The sequence below is a fragment of the Phocoena phocoena genome, chromosome 19 (genome assembly GCF_963924675.1).
Source record: "Phocoena phocoena chromosome 19, mPhoPho1.1, whole genome shotgun sequence".
NCBI classification, from domain to species: Eukaryota; Metazoa; Chordata; class Mammalia; order Artiodactyla; family Phocoenidae; genus Phocoena; species Phocoena phocoena.
In genome coordinates this window covers 42,979,486-42,998,570 of record NC_089237.1, presented here as the reverse complement: position 1 = coordinate 42,998,570, position 19,085 = coordinate 42,979,486, and the positions used below count along the sequence as shown (strand labels likewise).

The 19,085-nt window shown below is 36.0% G+C and overlaps 1 protein-coding gene across 2 annotated transcripts in view; it reads left to right on the top strand.

Moving 5' to 3' along the window:
• Nucleotides 1-19,085, top strand: part of NF1 (neurofibromin 1) — a 250,014-nt gene that overhangs the window by 71,143 nt on the left and 159,786 nt on the right. For both annotated transcript variants that reach the window (XM_065897305.1, XM_065897304.1), the window contains exons 6-11: nucleotides 691-758; nucleotides 1,002-1,077; nucleotides 1,830-1,987; nucleotides 15,155-15,328; nucleotides 15,800-15,922; nucleotides 16,179-16,253. In XM_065897305.1, the coding sequence (XP_065753377.1) occupies nucleotides 691-758; nucleotides 1,002-1,077; nucleotides 1,830-1,987; nucleotides 15,155-15,328; nucleotides 15,800-15,922; nucleotides 16,179-16,253 (674 nt within the window). The remainder of the gene's footprint in view (nucleotides 1-690; nucleotides 759-1,001; nucleotides 1,078-1,829; nucleotides 1,988-15,154; nucleotides 15,329-15,799; nucleotides 15,923-16,178; nucleotides 16,254-19,085) is intronic.

The window sequence follows — 19,085 nt, the reverse complement described above, 5'->3', positions numbered from 1 at the left end:
TTATTAGATCTGTAACCTCAGAAACACAGTTGGCTCATCTGTAATACCTGAAAGCATTAAGATTTTGAAAGAATTAAATATATTAGATTGAAAATACCTGGCATGTTGTAATTGTTCAAGTAATAGTTATTATTGTATATAGAGCCATCAAATATATGTATGAGGAATTTTTAATGATATGGAAAAAGTTGGGGATATGATGTGAAATGTAAAGAACAGGTTTGATACGAACAGGTTTTGTTCAGTTATGGTAAATGTATTTGTCTTATACATGCATAGGAAAAGGGAAGGGAGAAAATTCACCGAACTGTTAACTGTGATTGTCTCTGAATGGTAGAATCATAGATAATGTTTTAAATTTCCCTTAGATTGCTGTGTATTTTTTGAATTTTCTACATTGACCGTGTATTTTATCCATTTTTTAAAAATGTAGTTATTATTAGAAACAAAACAAAGGAAAAAATTCACAACAACCTTTGAAGTTCAAGGTTCAGTTTGGTCTTTAGTGGACATAACCAGTGAGGTTTTGGCTTATACTGATTATCTTTACCTTTACATTGCTTATAAATAATACTGGAGCAACAGTTTGTATATAAAAGGAAAGTTATTTTTACCAGTAGCTCTGAGTTGTATTTGTGTTAACTAATTAAACTAGAGTTAATTGTAAAACTTTTTTTTTTTCTTCTCCAGAAACAGCATTTAAATTTAAAGCCCTAAGGAAAGTTGCACAATTAGCGGTTATAAATAGCCTGGAAAAAGTAAGTAATAACCTCTTTGATATTAAAGTTTTGTTAATTTTTGGTTATAAGTGTTGCTGTCTTCAGTATTTTGAATCAAGGAGTTGTGACTTGAGTGGTAATTTCACATGAATTTTTAGGAAGACTGCATTGCAATATTCTTCCGAAGGAAATTGGAATTTTGTGATATAATTGGAGGCATATGTTATTTTATTTACTATATTAAGAAAATATGACATAAAAAATATGTTTTGTTATTTGTAGGCATTTTGGAACTGGGTAGAAAATTATCCAGATGAATTTACAAAGTTATACCAGATTCCACAGACTGATATGGCTGGTAAGGATAAGATTGGTTTTTTTTGTTTGTTTGTTTTTGTCTTTTAAACTCTTACTTATGAGGTAAGAACCTATCATTTTCCAAGTTGTTTTTGTGATTATGGTGCTTTTAATCTTTTCAACTTGTGTCAAATAGGAAATATTATTTTTTTCTTATATTTCTAAATTAGCCTCAACCCTTTTCCTTTGAGCAAATGGATAAGGAAGTTTGAAATGAAGCTTTGATCTTTAATTAGAGTTGTAGATTGGATACTGATGGCTCTTTGGTGTAGAGAGGCACCGTTTTTCTGTGTGTGCTCTGAGGCTTTAGTTTGTATTTAGAGAGATGTGTGTAAAGTAGGAATATCCCCACTTGGAATTCTCAAGACACAACTGCAAGAAGGAGAATAGACTCCTGGAGAGCTTTGGTAATTCCCTTTGAGAAGCTATTCAGTCTTCGTTTCTTGGATACATCACACTTTGCATAAGGCCCTGCACATTGAGACTAAGTACAAGTCTGGCTATTCTAAAATTTGGACTTTTCTAGGATGGATCAAGATAGCTGTTCTAATACATAGACAATATAACCTCTTCTAATACATAGACCATATAACATTGCTTGAATTGAATGAATTTGCTGAGTTAAGTGAACTTCCAAGTTTATCTTTTAAAAATGTGGCCTTTGGGTTTTTGGATAGCACCAGCTTTTAATTTAATGCCAGAGATTTTCTTCTCATCTAATTATATCATTTAATATTTATATTTTTCACGTAGAGTGTGCAGAAAAACTCTTTGACCTAGTGGATGGTTTTGCTGAAAGCACCAAGCGTAAAGCAGCAGTTTGGCCACTACAAATCATTCTCCTTATCTTGTGTCCAGAAATAATCCAGGATATATCCAAGGATGTGGTTGATGAAAACAACATGAATAAGGTGAGGAGGGCAAAGTTGTTTGCATCATGTCCAGGTGTGAAGCGGTTTTTGTTATTTTGTTTTTTTTTTAAATTTGGCCACACTGTGCGGCCTGCAGGATCTTAGTTCCCCAACCGGGGTCGAATCCAGGCCCGGCAGTGAAAGCACCGAGTCCTAACCACTGGACCACCAGGGAATTCCCATGAAGCAATTTATTTTACTCAAGGTGTATATTACTTTAAGCTTAGCATTCTGTAAGCATGATATTTCAGGTGACCATTTCTAGTTGCATCATTGTAGGTTTTTTTGTTTCCTGTCCTTAGTAGAGACATACTTGGACGTAGATTTACTTGGAGGAAAAATATGATATCAGTGATAACAGTCATTGATTAAAGACTTAAAATAATCCTGTAGTTGCATTCTTTTACCAGAAAGGACAGTATTAAACATAGTTTTTTATAAATTTATTTATTTATTTAATTTATTTATTTGGCTGCGTTGGGTCTTTGTTCCTGCACGCGGGCTTTCTCTAGTTGCGGTGAGCGGGGGCTACTCTTCGTTACGGTGTGTGGGCTTCTCATTGCGATGGCTTCTCTTGTTGCGGAACACGGGCTCTAGGTGCACGGGCTTCAGTAGTTGCGGCATGCAGGCTCAGTAGTTGTGGCTCGTGGGCTCTAGAGCACAGGCTCAACAGTTGCGGTGCATGGGCTTAGTTGCTCCGCGGCATGTGGGATCTTCCCGGACCAGGGCTCGACCTGTGTCCCCTGCATTGTCAGGTGGATTCTTAGCCACTGCGCCACCAGGGAAGTCCCTAAGCATAGTTTTTTGTTTGTTTGTTTTTTAACATCCTTATTGGAGTATAAGTGCTTTACAGTGGTGTGTTAGGTACTGCTTTATAACAAAGTGAATCAGTTACACATATACATGTATATCCACATCTCTTTCCTTTTGCGTCTCCCTCCCTCCCACCCTCCCTATCCCACCCCTCTAGGTGGTCACAAAGCACCGAGCTAATCTCCCTGTGCTATGTGGCTGCTTCCCACTAGCTATCTATTTTACATTTGGTAGTGTATATATGTCCATGCCACTCTCTCACTTTGTGCCAGCTTACCCTTCCCCCCCCCATATCCTCAAGTCCATTCTCTAGCAGGTCTGCGTCTTTATTCCCGTCTTGCCCCTAGGTTCTTCATGACCATTTTTTTGTTTGTTTTTTAGACTCCATGCATATGTGTTAGCATACGGTATTTGTTTTTCTCTTTCTGACTTAGTTGACTCTGTATGTCAGACTCTAGGTCCATCCACCTCATTACAAATAACTCAATTTTGGGTTTTTTTATGGCTGAGTAATATTCCATTGTATATATGTGCCACATCTTCTTTATCCGTTCATCTGTTGATGGACACTTAGGTTGCTTCCATGTCCTGGCTATTGTAAATAGAGCTGCAGTGAACATTGTGGTACATGACTCTTTTTGAGTTATGGTTTTCTCAGGGTATATGCCCAGTAGTGGGATTGCTGGGTCGTATGGTAGTTCTAGTTTTTGTTTTTTAAGGAACCTCCATACTGTTCTCCATAGTGGCAGTATCAATTTACATTCCCACCAACAGTGTATGAGGGTTCCCTTTTCTCCACACCCTCTCCAGCATTTACTGTTTGTAGATTTTTTGATGTTGGCCATTCTGACCGGTGTGAGGTGATACCTCATTGTAGTTTTGATTTGCATTTCTCTAATGATTAATGATGTTGAGCATTCTTTCATGTGTTTGTTGGCAATCTGTATATGTTCTTTGGAGAAATGTCTATTTAGGTCTTCTGCCCATTTTTGGATTGGGTTGTTCGTTTCTTTAATATTGAGCTGCATGAGCTGCTTGTAAAGTTTGGGGATTAATCCTTTGTCAGTTGCGTCATTTGCAAATATTTTCTCCCATTCTGTGGGTTGTCTTTTTGTCTTGTTTATGGTTTCCTTTGCTGTGCAAAAGCTTTTAAGTTTCATTAGATCCCATTTCTTTATTTTTGTTTTTATTTCCATTTCTCTGAGAGGTGGGTCAAAAAGGATCTTGCTGTGATTTATGTCATAGAGTGTTCTGCCTATGTTTTCCTCTAAGAGTGTGATCATGTCTGGCCTTACATTTAGGTCTTTAATCCATTTTGAGTTTATTTTTGTATATGGTGTTAGGGAGTGTTCTAATTTTATTCTTTTACATGTAGCTGTCCAGTTTTCCCAGCATCACTTTTTGAAGAGGCTGTCTTCTCTCCACTGTATATTCTTGCCTCCTTTATCAAAGATAGGGTGACCATATGTGCGTGGGTTTATCTCTGGGCTTTCTATCCTGTTCCATTGATCTATATTTCTGTTTTTGTGCCAGCACCATACTGTCTTGATTACTGTAGCTTTGTAGTATAGTATGAAGTCAGGGAGCCTGATTCCTCCAGCTCCATTTTTTTTTTTTCTCAAGATTGCTTTGGCTATTTGGGGTCTTTTGTATTTCCGTACAAATTGTGAAATTTTTGGTCTAGTTCTGTGAAAAATGCCAGTGGTAGTTTGATAGGGATTGCAGTGAATCTGTAGATTGCTTTGGGTAGTATAGTCATTTTCACAATGTTGATTCTTCCAATCCAAGAACATGGTATAGGGCTTCCCTGGTGGCGCAGTGGTTGGGAGTCGGCCTGCCGATGCAGGGGACGCGGGTTCGTGCCCCAGTCCGGGAAGATCCCACATGCCGCGGGGCGGCTGGGCCCGTGAGCCATGGCCGCTGAGCCTGCGCGTTGGGAGCCTGTGCTCCGCAACGGGAGAGGCCACAACAAGGAGAGGCCGGTGTACCCCAAAAAAAAAAAAAAAAAAAAAAAAACAAGAACATGGTATATCTCTCCATCTGTTTGTATCATCTTTACTTTCTTTCATCAGTGTCTTATAATTTTCTGCATACAGATCTTTTGTTCCTTAGGTAGGTTTATTCCTAGATATTTTATTATTTTTGTTGCAGTGGTAAATGGGAGTGTTTCCTTAATTTCTCTTTCAGATTTTTCATCACTAGTGTATAGGAATGCAAGAGATTTCTGTGCATTAATTTTGTATCCTGCAACTTTACCATATTCATTGATTAGCTCTAGTAGTTTTCTGGTAGCATCTTTAGGATTCTCTATGTATAGTGTGTCATCTGCAAACAGTGACAGCTTTACTTCTTTTCCGATTTGGATTCCTTTTATTTCTTTTTCTCCTTTGATTGCTGTGGTTAAAACTTCCAAAACTATGTTGAATAATAGTGGTGAGAGTGGGCAACCTTGTCTTGTTCCTGATCTTAGTGGAAAGGTTTCAGTTTTTCACCATTGAGGACGATGTTGACTGTGGGTTTGTCATATATGGCCTTTATTATGTTGAGGTAAGTTCCCTATATTCCTACTTTCTTGAGGGTTTTTATCATAGATGGTGTTGAATTTTGTCGAAAGCTTTCTCTGCATCTACTGAGATGATCATATGGTTCTTCTCCTTTTTCTCCTTGTGTGTATTGAAGAATCTTTGCACCCCTGGGATAAATCCCACTTGATCATGGTGTATGATCCTTTTAATGCGTTGTTGGATTCTGTTTGCTACTATTTTGTCGCAGAGTTTTGCATCTATATTCATCAGTGATATTGGTCTGTAATTTTTTGTGTGTGTGTGGTATCTTTGTCTGGTTTTGGTATCAGCGTGATGGTGGCCTCATAGAATGAGTTTGGGAGTGTTCCTTCCACTGCAGTTTTGGGGAAGAGTTTGAGAAGGATGGGTGTTAGCTCTTCTCTAAATGTTTGATATAATTCACCTGTGAAGCCATCTGGTCCTGGACTTCTGTTTGTTGGAAGATTTTTAATCACAGTTTCAATATCATTACTTGTGACTGGTGTGTTCATTTTTTCTGTTTCTTCCTGGTTCAGTTTTGGAAGGTTATACCTTTCTAAGAATTTGTCCATTTCTTCCAGGTTGTCCACTTTATTGGCATAGAGTTACTTGTAGTAGTCTCTTAGGATGCTTTGTATTTCTGTGGTGTCTGTTGTAACTTCTCCTTTTTCATTTCTAATTTCATTGATTTGAGTCCTCTCCCTCTTTTTCTTGATGAGTCTGGCTAATGGTTTATCAATTTTGTTAATCTGCTCAAAGAACCAGCTTTTAGTTTTATTGATCTTTGCATTTGTTTTCTTTGTTTCTATTTCATTTATTTCTGCTCTGATCTTTATGATTTCTTTCCTTCTGCTAACTTTGCATTTTGTTTGTTCTTCTTTCTCTACTTCCTTTAGGTGTGAAGTTAGATTGTTTATTTGAGATTTTTCTTGTTTCTTGAGGTAGGCTTGTATAGCTATAAACTTCCCTCTTAGAACTGCTTATGCTGCATCCCATAGGTTTTGGATCATCTTGTATTCATTGTCATTTTTCTCTAGGTATTTTTTGATTTCCTCTTTGATTTCTTCAGTGATCCCTTGGTTATTTACTAACATATTGTTTAGCCTCCATATGTTTGTGTTCTTTACGTTTTTTTCCCTGTAATTCATTTCTAATCTCCTAACGTTGTGGTCAGAAAAGATGCTTGATATGATTTCAATTTTCTTAAATTTACTGAGGCTTGATTTGTGACCCAAGAGGTGATCTATCCTGGAGAATGTTCCATGCGCACTTGAGAAGAAAGTGTAATCTGCTGTTTTGGGATGGAATATCCTATAAATATCAATTAAATCTATCTGGTCTATTGTGTCATTTAAAGCTTCTGTTTTCCTTATTTATTTTCATTTTGGATGATCTGTCCACTGGTGTAAGTGAGGTGTTAAAGTCCCCCACTATTACTGTGTTAGTGTCGATTTCCTCTTTTATAGCTGTTAGCAGTTGCCTTATGTATTGAGGTGCTCCGATGCTGGGGGCATATATGTTTATAATTGTTATATCTTCTTCTTGGATTGATCCCTTGATCATTATGTAGTGTCCTTCCTTGTGTCTTGTAACATTCTTTATTTTAAAGTCTAGTTTATCTGATATGAGTATTGCTACTCCAGCTTTCTTTTGATTTCCATTTGCATGGATTATCTTTTTCGATCCCCTCACTTTCAGTCTGTATGTGTCCCTAGATCTGAAGTGGGTCTCTTGTAGACAGCATATATATGGGTCTTGTTTTTTTTTTTTTTTTTTTTTTGCGGTACGCGGGCCTCTCACTGTTGTGGCCTCTCCCATTGCGGAGCACAGGCTCCGGACGCGCAGGCTCAGTGGCCATGGCTCACGGGCCCAGCCTCTCTGCGGCATGTGGGATCTTCCCGGACCGGGGCACGAACCCGTGTCCCCTGCATTGACAGGCGGACTGGGTCTTGTTTTTGTATCCATTGAGCCTTCCTGTGTCTTTTGGTTGGAGCATTTAATCCATTCATGTGTAAGATAATTATTGAGATGTATGTTCCTATGACCATTTTCTTAATTGTTTTGGGTTTGTTTTTGTAGGTCCTTTTCTTCTGTTATGTTTCCCACTTAGAGAAGTTCCTTTAGCATTTATTGTACAGCTGGTTTGGTGGTGCTGAATTCTCTTAGCTTTTGCATGTCTGTAAAGCTTTTGATTTCTCCATCAAACCTGAATGAGATCCTTGCTGGGTAGAGTAGTCTTGGTTGTAGGTTCTTCCCTTTCATCACTTGAAGTATATCATGCCACTCCCTTCTGGCTTGTAGAGTTTCTGCTGAGAAATCAGCTGTTAACTTTATGGGAGTTCCCTTGTATGTTATTTGTCCTTTTTCCCTTGCTGCTTTCAGTAATTTTTCTTTGTCTTTAATTTTTGCCAATTTGATTACTATGTGTCTTGGTGTGTTTCTACTTGGGTTTATCCTGTATGGGACTCGTTGTGCTTCCTGGACTTGGGTGGCTCTTTCCTTTCCCATGTTAGGGAAGTTTTCAACTATAATCTCTTCAAATATTTTCTCTTGTCCTTTCTGTCTCTCTTCTCCTTCTTGGACCCCTATAATGCGAATGTTGTTGCATTTAATGTTGTCCCAGAGGTCTCTTAGGCTGTCTTCATTTCTTTTCATTCTTTTTTCTGTATCCTGTTCCACAGCAGTGAATTCCACCATTTTGTCTTCCAGGTCACTTATCCGTTCTTCTGCCACAGTTATTCTACTATTGATTACTTGTAGTGTATTTTTTATTTCAGTTATTGTATTGTTCATCTCTCTTTCTTTGTTCTTTAATTCTTCTAGGTGTTTGTTAAACATTTCTTGCATCTTTTCGATCTTTGCCTCCATTGTTTTTCCGAGGTCCTGGATCATCTTCACTATCATTATTCTGAATTCTTTTTCTGGAAGGTTGCCTATCTCCACTTCATTTAGCTGTTTTTCTGGGGTTTTATCTTGTTCCTTCATCTGGTACATAGCCCTCTGCCTTTTCATCTTGTCCTTCTGTGAATGTGGTTTTTGTTCCACAGCCTGTCAGACTGTAGTTCTTCTTCCTTTTGCTGTCTGCCCTCTGGTGGATGAGGCTTTCTAAGAGGCTTGTGTAAGTTTCCTGATGGGAGGGACTGGTGGTGGGTAGAGCTTAATGGGACTTTTTGTTTATTAGGAGCAGTAATCCATTATTTTCAGTTGGTTGTAAATGTTTTTTCCAGACCATCATTTCTTTTGACTATATTATCTTTTTTGGCAGAAATATTTGAAGTGTACAACAAATATAACAATGACCCATACTCATATTAACATTATGACATATTGCTTATCTTTTTTCTATTTACATATGATTTTAAAAAGTGAACAAATAATAGTTGCATAAATTCTCCTTTAATTCCAGATAAAGTGCAAGTCCCCTTTGATTCCACTAATTCCATTTTCTTTCCTTTTTCCCTGGGAACAGCCACTGTCAAGGGTTGGTATATATCCTTCTAGTCTACTTTTTAAAATTTTTATGAGACAGAGAGATTGAGATCAAGGTCTAGTTCAGTGCTTCTCAGAGTGTGGTCTTAAGAGCAACAGCATCTGCATCACCTGGAAACTTCTTAGAAATGCAAATTGTTAGGTCCCTGCTCTAGGTCTGCTGAAACAGAAGCTCTAGGGCTGGGGTGCAGCTAGCAACCTGTTTTCAGCAAACCCTCTAAGCGATTTTTGTGCACACTGAAGTTTAATAACCGTTGTTCATTTTGTTATGAAACAGTAACTCCCCATATTCCCCTCCCGCTAGCCCCTGACAGCCACCATTCTACTTTCTGTCTCAATGAATTTGACTACTCTAGATACCTCATATAAGTGGAAATATAGAGTGTTTGTCTTTTTGTGGCTGTCTTATTTCACTTAGCATAATGTCCTCAAGGTTCATCCACTTTGTAACATGTGTCAGAATTTCCTTTCTTTAAGGCTGAGTAATATTCCATTGAATGTATATACTATATTTTGTTTATCCAATTTCATTTGTCCCTGGACTTTTGGGTTGCTTCCACCTTTTAGCTATTACAAATAATACTGCTGTGAACATGGGTATACAGGTATCTCTTTGAGACTCTGCTTTCAATTCTTTTGTATATATACACAGAAGTGGTATGGTTGGATTGTATGTAAATTCTATTTTTAATTTTTTGAGGAAGTTTTGTCTCCTTTAAGGTTACTTTTGACAGTTTATTCTTTGCTAGGAAATATATTTTTCAATTTTATCGGCAAGGAGTTATGTATATCTACATATTTTATTTATAATATAGAAATATATAGACACAATGTTTATTTATAATATTTATATATTCTCTTCTAATTATTTTCCTCAGTATCCATGTTTATAACTCTTTCCTCATTTCTAATATGTCTCATGTTTCCTCATTCATGTTTACTAGGGTTTATCTATTCTATTGGTCTTTAAAACCTGACTTTTTTTTTTTTTTGGCTGCATTGGGTCGTTGTTGCTGTGCGTGGACCTTCTCTAGTTGCAGTGAGCAGGGGCTACTCTTCGTTGTGATGTGCGAGCTTCTCATTGCAGTGGCTTCTCTTGTTGCGAAGCATGGGCTCTAGGTGTGTGGGCTTCAGTAGTTGTGGCACATGGGCTTAGTTGTTCCACAGCATGTGGGATCTTCCTGGACCAGGGCTCAAATCCATGTCCCCTGCATTGGCAGGTGGATTCTTAACCACTGTGCCACCAGGGAAGCCCAAAACCTGGCATTTTGACTTTATATTTTCTAACATTTATTTTCTGAGGTAATGGTTTAGTTCATCTATTTGCAATTTTTTAAAAAATTGTAGAAGTATCTGGAAGGCTTTGGATTTTACTTTTTAGCAGCAGTCTTGGTTTTCAGATGAAGTTTCCTCAATTTTAGTAATTATCAATTTCTAATTTCTGTTACTGAATGATGCCATATTCGACTTAGAGGAATGTTTTATAGTTTCTAAATTGTTAGTTTTTTGTGATTAAAAAAAATTAATTGTGGTACATATTTGTTTAAAAAGGTGTTTCATGGTCATCAGAGTAGAATGTGTATAATTTTAGTAGGACACAGAATTTAATGCAAATCTTTAATACTACTCTTAGAACTACCCTGTAGGTGGCTTGAGATAGTATGCTGTGAGAAATGCTTGGTTTAGCTGGCTGGGCTCCCACAGGTAGCCAATTGACTTTGGCAGTGTGGCAGAACTCCTTCCAGGCTTTGGTAATCATGCGTAGTGCTTTATTATAAAGCAAGCAAGGCAACAAACAACAAACAAATAGAACCCTAAACAGGTCGGGTCAGGCTTTCATTTACACCAATCCTAGACTGCAGACTGTGTGTGGAAAGCAGGTCTATTTTTCAGTTTCTAAATTTTATTATTATTTTTAGTTGTATTACTATCTTACTGTATTAGGGTAGGTAGTATAACGGCTCAACCAAATAGAACTTTATTATACTTAATGAAATAGTATTGAGCAGCCAAACTGAGTAGCTCTGCAGGACAGTCCTCCTCTTTGTGGTTTCTTAGGACCTTGGCCAGCAACGACTGCCATTTTCCATATGTGGCTTCTGTGGGAGTTGTTTCCATTCTGCGAGCCAGAGGGAAAAATATAACATAGAAAAAAAGCATGCTGAGGATTTTTATGGGTCAGGCCCTTAAATAGCATGCATCTCTTTCATTCACATTTCATTAGTTGAACTCAGTCATATAGCCACATTTAACTGCAAGAGAGGCTGAGAAATATGGCTATATCTCCAGGAACAAGAAGTGGACATGGGAACCAAGGAATAAAGGAGCTAGAGGAGAGATCAGCAGTCAAGGATGGCTTAAGACTGCTGTCTCCCTAGAATTCCCAGTTATTTCTTTTTAAAATAAATAAATAAATAATATATATATTTGGCTGTGTTGGGTCTTTGTTGCTGCATGCGGGCTTTCTCTAGGTGCAGCGAGTCAGGGCTGCTCTTCATTGTGGCGCGTGGGGTTCTCATTGCGGTGGCTTTTCTTGTTGCGGAGCACTGGCTCTAGGCGCACGCGGGCTCAGTAGTTGTGGCTCACAGGTTTAGTTGCTCCGCGGCATGTGAGATCTTCCCAGACCAGGGATCGAACCCGTGTTCCCTGCATTGGCAGGCGGATTCTTAACCACTGCGCCACCAGGGAAGTCCCCGTTATTCCTTTATGGATAAAAAGTTATTTATCAAGAGTACCTGTTTACTAGGATAATAATACAGGCTATATGTGCTGTAAGGATTCAGATGAAGCTTGCATAGTTAGGAAGGTTTTATGGAAGAGGTGTGGAACCTTAGTTGAACCTGAAATAAGAAAGGAATTTAGATTAGAGAAAGAAAGTGAGTGTTGTTCAAGCCAGGGTAATCAAGAAAATGGATATAAAAATGTTGAAGGTATGTTCAGAAAAGTTAGCTAGAGAGTGGAAGGTTCACACAGGCAGTTACAAGAAGTGAAGATGAAGAGCAGATGTGAGTAATCTGGAAGACATTGTGAGCCAGTTTGGATTTAAACTTTATTCTTTAGGCAATTAGGAGAAGTCTAAAGATTAGGGTTAGAGGTGAGATATGCAGAATAGTGCTTGAGACTGATCAAAAGGAAGTCCAAAGTGGGAGTTGGTTCAGAGGAAATATGAGTTTAGCTTTTAAATTTTTATTTACTTATTTATGTTGTGGTGAAGTAGCAAAAAATTTACCCTTTTAACTGTTTTTAAGTGTACAGTTCAGTGGTGTTAAGTACACTCACAGTGTTTTTGTGTTGTTGAGTTGTAGGAGTTCTTTAAATATTGTGGATATTAATCCCTTTTCAGATATATGATTTGCAAATATTTTCTTTCATTCTGTGGATTGTCATTTCACCTCAATAATGTCCTTTGATACACAAAAGTTTTTTAATTTTGATGAAGTCCAGTTTATTTTTTGTTGCTTGTGCTTTTTCTGGTATCATATCAAGAAATCATTGCCAAATTTGGTGTTGTAAAGATTGTCTTGTATATTCTCTTATAGGATTTTATAGCTTTAGTTGTTTAGATCTTTGATCCATTTTGAGTTCATTTTTGTATATAGAGTAAGGGAAGGATCGGATCTGACTTCATTCTTTTGCATGTGGACATCCAGTTTTTCCAGCTCTCTTTGTTGAAAAAAACTATACTTTCTCCACTGAATTTGATCATATATTTGAGGATATCTTTCTGCACTTTCTCCTCTATTTCAGTGGTCTATATGTCTGTCTTTATACCAGTATCACAGAGTTTTGATTACTGTAGCTTCGTAGTAAGTTTTGAAATCAGGAAGTTTGAGCCTTCCAACTTTGTTCTTCTTTTTCAAGATTGTTTTGGCTTTTTGGCTTCCTTTGAAATACCATATGAATTTTTGGATGGGTTTTTCTATTTCTGCAAAAAACACTCTTGGGGTTTTGATAAGGACTACATTGAATCTGTAGAGTGCTTTGGATAGTATTGCCATCTTAACAGTGTTAAGTTTCCAATCCTTGAACATGGGATGTGCTTCCGTTTATATCTTCTTTGATTTCTTTCAGCACTGTTTTATAGCTTTCATTGTGCAAGTCTTTCATCTCTTTGGTTAATTCCTAAGTATTTTATTCTTTTTGATGCTTTCATAAGTGGAATTGTTTTCTTAATTTCCTTTTTAAATTGTTCATTGCTGGTGTATAGAAATGCAGTTGACTTTTGTGTGTTGATTTTGTATCCTACAACTTTGCTGAATTTGTTTACTAGCTCTAACAGGCTTTTTGTGTGTTTGTGTGTTATCTTCAAGGTTTTCTACATATAGATCATGTCATCTGAGAACAGAGATAACTTCTTCCTTTCCAGTTTGGATGACTTTTATTTCTTTTTCTTTTCTCATTCCTTTTTCTTTTTCTAATTGCTCTGCGTAGAACTTCCACTAGTATGTTTAATAGAAGTGGCAAAAGCAGGCGTCCATATCTTGTTCCTAATATTAGACCAATAGCTTTCAGTTGTTCACCATTAAGTATGATGTTCGCTATGGGTTGTTCATATATAGCTTTTATCATGTTGAGGAAGCTTATTCAGTGTTTCTGTCGTGGGAGGGTGTTGAATTTTGCCAAATGCTTTTTCTGCATCAATGGTGATGATTTTTTTCCCTTCATTTTATTTATGTGATGTATTATGTTGATTGATTTTGTTGTTGAACCAATCATGTCCTCTAGGAATAAATCCCACTTGGTCATAGTATATAATCCTTTTACTATGCTGCTGGATTTGGTTTGCTAATTCATGTTGAGGATTCTTTCATAGATATTCTTAAGGGAAATTTGTCCATAGTTTTCTTGCATTGGTTTTGTCTGGCCTTCATATTAGAGTATTGCTAGCCTCATGGGATGAGTTAGGAAGTGTTCCTTCTCCTTTAATTTTCCAGAAGTGTTTGAGGAGGACTGGTGTTAATTCTTCTTTAAATACTTGATAGAGTATTCACCAGTGAAGCCGTCTGATCCTGGGCTTTTTCTTTGTAGGGAGGTTTTTTATTACTGATTTCATCTCCTTGCTAGTTATAGTTCTATTTAGATTTTCTGTTTCTTAATGAGTCAGTTTTGGTAGATTGTGTGTTTCTAGGAATTTGCCCATTTGTCTGGATTTTCCTGTTTGTTGGTGTATAATTTTTCATAGTGTAATAATCTTTATTTCTGTAAAAACAGTAATGTCCTCATTTTCAATTCTGATCTTTAGTAATTTGAGTCTTCTTTTTTCTTAATTTAGCTAAAGGTTTGTAAATTTCTTGACCTTTGCAAAGAGCCAACTTTTGATTTTGTTGATTTTTTTCCCCTGTTTTTCTATTCTCTATTTCATATTGATTTGAGAACTTTCTTCTTTTTTAATGTAAGAGTTTCCAGCTATAAAATTTCCACTTAGCACTGTTTTCTTTAATTTTTGGTATGTTGTATTTTTACTTTGATTTGTCTCAAGATATTTTCTAATTTTCTTTGTGGTTTTTTTCTTTGACCAAGGGTGTTGTTTAATTTTTACACATTTGTGAATTTTCCAGTTTTCCTTCTGCTGTTGATTTCTAGTTTCATTTCATTGTGATCAGAAAGATGATATATATTATTTTAATCTCTTTAAATTTATTAAGACTTGTGGCCTAACTTATGGTCCATCCTGGAAATTGTTGCTTGTGTGTTTGAGAAGAATGTATATTCTGCTGTTGTTGCGTGAGTTTAGCTTTTGGCATGTTATATTTGAGAAGGTGTGTAAGTATAGATGTATTATTTTCAGTTAGGAGTAAGGCCAAAGGGAGAAATTTGTTAATGAGCTGTAGAGAGGGCTTGAGATCACAAGAATGCATAACTTTCTATGAGGAATGGAATTTAGAGCACTAGAACAGCCTTAGATGTATCCTTAGTTAGAAGGCTGAAGCTTGAATATAGCCTGGAGTTTTAGATAAAGATGGAACAATTTGAGATAGACAATAAGCAAGAAACTATAATATTTAGAAATTAAAGATAATATAAAAAAGAGAATTTGATCAGCTAAATTCAGGGTTGGGAAGTCAACTACATTGTTTGGGAAGGATGTTTTCTCATGTTCCTTTAATAATTCAACAAAGAAAGGGAAAAACAGGTTCCTTTTTTTATATTCAAGAAACATTTAAATGATGACAGCTACTTAAATTATGAAATTTAAAACCACAAATATGAATTATATATTTCTAGAGTATAATTTTTAGAGGCTAATTTCCTACTTTATTAAGTAAGTCTGAAATCTAAGAAACTTCACATATTATCTAATTGCTGTATTTGAATTTTGTAGAAGTTGTTTCTGGACAGTCTACGAAAAGCACTTGCCGGCCACGGAGGAAGCAGGCAGCTGACTGAAAGTGCTGCAATCGCCTGTGTCAAACTGTGTAAAGCAAGTACTTACATCAATTGGGAAGATAACTCTGTCATCTTCTTACTAGTTCAGTCCATGGTGGTTGATCTTAAGGTAACATGCTTACTGTTTCTCTTATACAAGCTTAAAAAACGTTAAATGAAGAATAAACTTGTAGTATAAATAGTATACTAGATCACTGTCAAAGATCATTGCAACACAGAAGTTCTGAGTCTTCTTTTATTAAGTTCTTAGGACCTGCTTTTGTTACTGTTCCTCTGGCTACATAAGGTGGCTTAGAATATGAAGAAAACACAGAATGAACCCGTTTTCTTAAATTAGCATAAATATTCAGACTTGTGTTTAAAATAATGTAGAAATTTGGGCCTGAGAGGAACCATATATGGTATAGTAAGAATTTTTAATTTTGTCAGACTGATGAACCACAATATTAGTGCTTTGTGTTTTGTGTGGGAACTAAATGTTACTGCCATCTGTGTGGATGATGTGTTATTATTAAATACTAGTAGAAAAAATACTGCGTGACTGTTTAAAGGCTTTTGTTTTCTATTGGGACTTTCATAGAACCTGCTTTTTAATCCAAGTAAACCATTCTCAAGAGGCAGTCAGCCTGCAGATGTGGATCTAATGATTGACTGCCTTGTTTCTTGCTTTCGTATAAGCCCTCACAACAACCAACACTTTAAGGTGAGAGCATTGGTTTTGATCCAGTTGTGTTTACTGATGCTGTTGATCCTTTTAAATGTGAAAAGAGTAGAAAAATGAATAGATTACACCTTTATCAGTATTGCTCATTAATTATATGTTAAAGTTAATTTAAAGACCTTAAAAATTTATTCTATTTTTAAAAAAACTTTCTTTTTGTTGTTCCTTTTGTCCTCATATATATTACTATATATTTTTCTCATAGAAGTAATAATCATTTTTTTTCTTTCCTCTGTAGATCTGTCTGGCTCAGAATTCCCCTTCTACATTTCACTATGTGCTGGTAAATTCACTCCATCGAATCATCACCAATGTAAGTCCAAAAGCTATTGCTAAATTACTTAAAAATTTTTTTTCTTTACTCCTTTTTTATTTGTTTTTAAGAAACACGTTTTTGGTTTACAAAAGATTTTGAATTTAGATGTATGATATAGGAAGATTTCTCACACATGATTCTATCTAATAACTGATATACAATTGTATTTTTCATATTTAATCTTGACCTCAGGGCCCTTATTGAGGAAGATGGAGTTAGTAGGATCCTTTGGAAAGATTAAACTTAAAAGATATTTGGATCAGAAGCCCTTGAGAACAATGCCACTGAAAATATAATTTAACATTTTCATCCCAAAGCTCTTCACATATTATTTTAATACTCTTAGCCCTTTCCCAGCATTTGATACGTTCTTACTTGTCACCTTACTGTTTAAGTTAAAAGTAGCAGAATTTATGTTGTAGTGCATTATGTATATTAAAAAAATGGTGAGACCATATTTGATTGCACTTTTTAGTCTTCCTTAAACAAATGAAACATTAACACTTAGAGGTGTTTACATGATGTAAAAGCATATCAGACAAAATAAGCAAACTTACTAAAAGGTACTTGTGAAACCTTCGACTCTGATGTGAGTACATCAAGTAGAAAGATAGTAACCGTATTAGGTTTGGACCATGGATTTAAAAAATTCTGTTCTTCTGATCATATTTTGAAGGTCTTCACGTGTTATTTACCATAGTTCCACTTTTATCCATTTTTAGATATTCACACGTAAGTGTAAATTGTTCAACTTTTTCCTGTTTTCCTCCCTTAAAAAGGACTTTAATCATTGATAACTTAGGTATATTTGTCCTCTTTATAATCAAATTTCATTTTAAAAGAGTGTCTCTAGTGAGTTAAAAATATCCTTCTCACCTTCATTTGCCTTGGATGTATTGAACTATATCAACTTCTGCCACATTTTCTTTTATCCATTCCTGCAGAGGAATAATAACTATTAATAAAACTATGTAGTGACACATTTGGTTTTTCTCAGTGGGGTGCAAGTAGCATTTTTGGTCAGGACAATCTTTCCAATGCAGGTCTGCCTTGTGCATTGTAGGACATTGAGCATCCCTGGTCCTCATTTCATTAAATACCTTTTTTGCCACTTCCCTCCTCTCCCATCTCTGCCCCCAGACACTATGAATAACTAAAAATGCCTAAGGGAATGATTCCTCTCTCAGTTGAGGATCAGTTATAGGTAGAAGTAACATTAACTACAGTTTTTTGCAAAAGGGAAATTTTAATGAATCTGATATTGCAGATAAGGTATGTTTGTATTAAAAACTTAGAAAAAATTTTATTTTGCTTTTGCCAGTGTAATGAGCTAAGACATTGTACCCTTGTTTACTTTCAAGGCCATTAATTTAAAAACAATGATTTTTACCCTTCATGTTTATGTGTAATTCAGAAATAAAATATTATTACTTTTTTCTCCTTTGGTTTATAATACTAAAAACATTCTATTTACTAGAGTGGATGGTTTACATAAATGCTTAAAGCTTGTATTTAATAAACCCAAGTGTATACTTTTTTGATACTCTGTGGCTAGTTACTTTAATTGTGAAATATTTTTGTCTACAATTGAATATATAGAGCACTTTCAAGCATGGACTTGGCACTGCTGTAAGTGGCTGAGCTGCTCCTTTGTGGGTTTAAAGCATGCCTGGAGTGGTACTTCATGCATGCCTCAATGTATATGGTGAAGTGGTTGTGCATCCTTCTGTACTCTAATGAGTACTGCATGTGTGAAGGTGGAGTGTGTCTGTATCAGAGGCCACATAAATACGAAATCTATTTTTATAAAGAAAAACCTATATTGACTAACTTTTAAAATATTAAGTGTTAGTAACCTTTTAATGACTAGCTTGAAAAGGAACATAAATTTGAGTCTATAAAATACCTTTTATAATTGGACCTTAGATAATGATACTTTATTACAATAGATTGTTTGATAAATTGTTTCTTTTAAGGTTTTTCTTTCCTTTGGTTTGAGGCTAAGAGATATTGAATCTGAAGTAATTTCTGATTGAAAAGGACTATGTATAAAGTAAATATGCTAATTTATGGAATTGACTATTATAGAATCTCACTTAATGTAGATATTATGGAAATATTCTGTCTTGAAATCACATAAAATTTTTCTTAGATATTTGGACTCCTAATCTTAAATTTATTTGTAGTATAAGATTTCCTTTTGGGCTTCCCTGGTGGCATAGTGGTTGAGAGTCTGCCTGCTGATGCAGGGGACGCAGGTTCGTGCCCCGGTCCGGGAGGATCCCACATGCCGCGGAGCAGCTGGGCCTGTGGGCCATGGCTGCTGAGCCTGCGCGTCCGGAGCCTGTGCTCCATGACGGGAGAGGCCACAGCAGTGAGAGGCCCACGTACCACAAAAAAAAAAAAAAAAAAAAAGATTTCCTTTTAAATGATTCTTGGTTCAATACACCTCATAAGTTTTCTTCTTCCTTGCTTTTTCAGCCAGCTCACAGATTTTTTAAAATTACCACATTCTCAAATTAGATAAATGATGTGGTTTTGAGGGTGTATATAGAAGTAGTAATGATGTTTGCAGTTTTGCTTTCGTGAAACATACTCATGTTCAGTTCATAAGTACTGTGTTTAGGTCTGAAAGAGTCCACTGTTTCTTCTTAAGAAATCTGAAAATCCAGTCACTATTTGAATTTGATTATAATTTAAGCTTCTATCAGTTTCTAAAATGGTACGTTTAGTACCGCCACCTTTTTTATTACGGAATGCCATAAGATATGAATTGTAGTTAAAAGATCTGTGTTATGTGCTTAATCTTTATACACTTCCTTTAGGTTA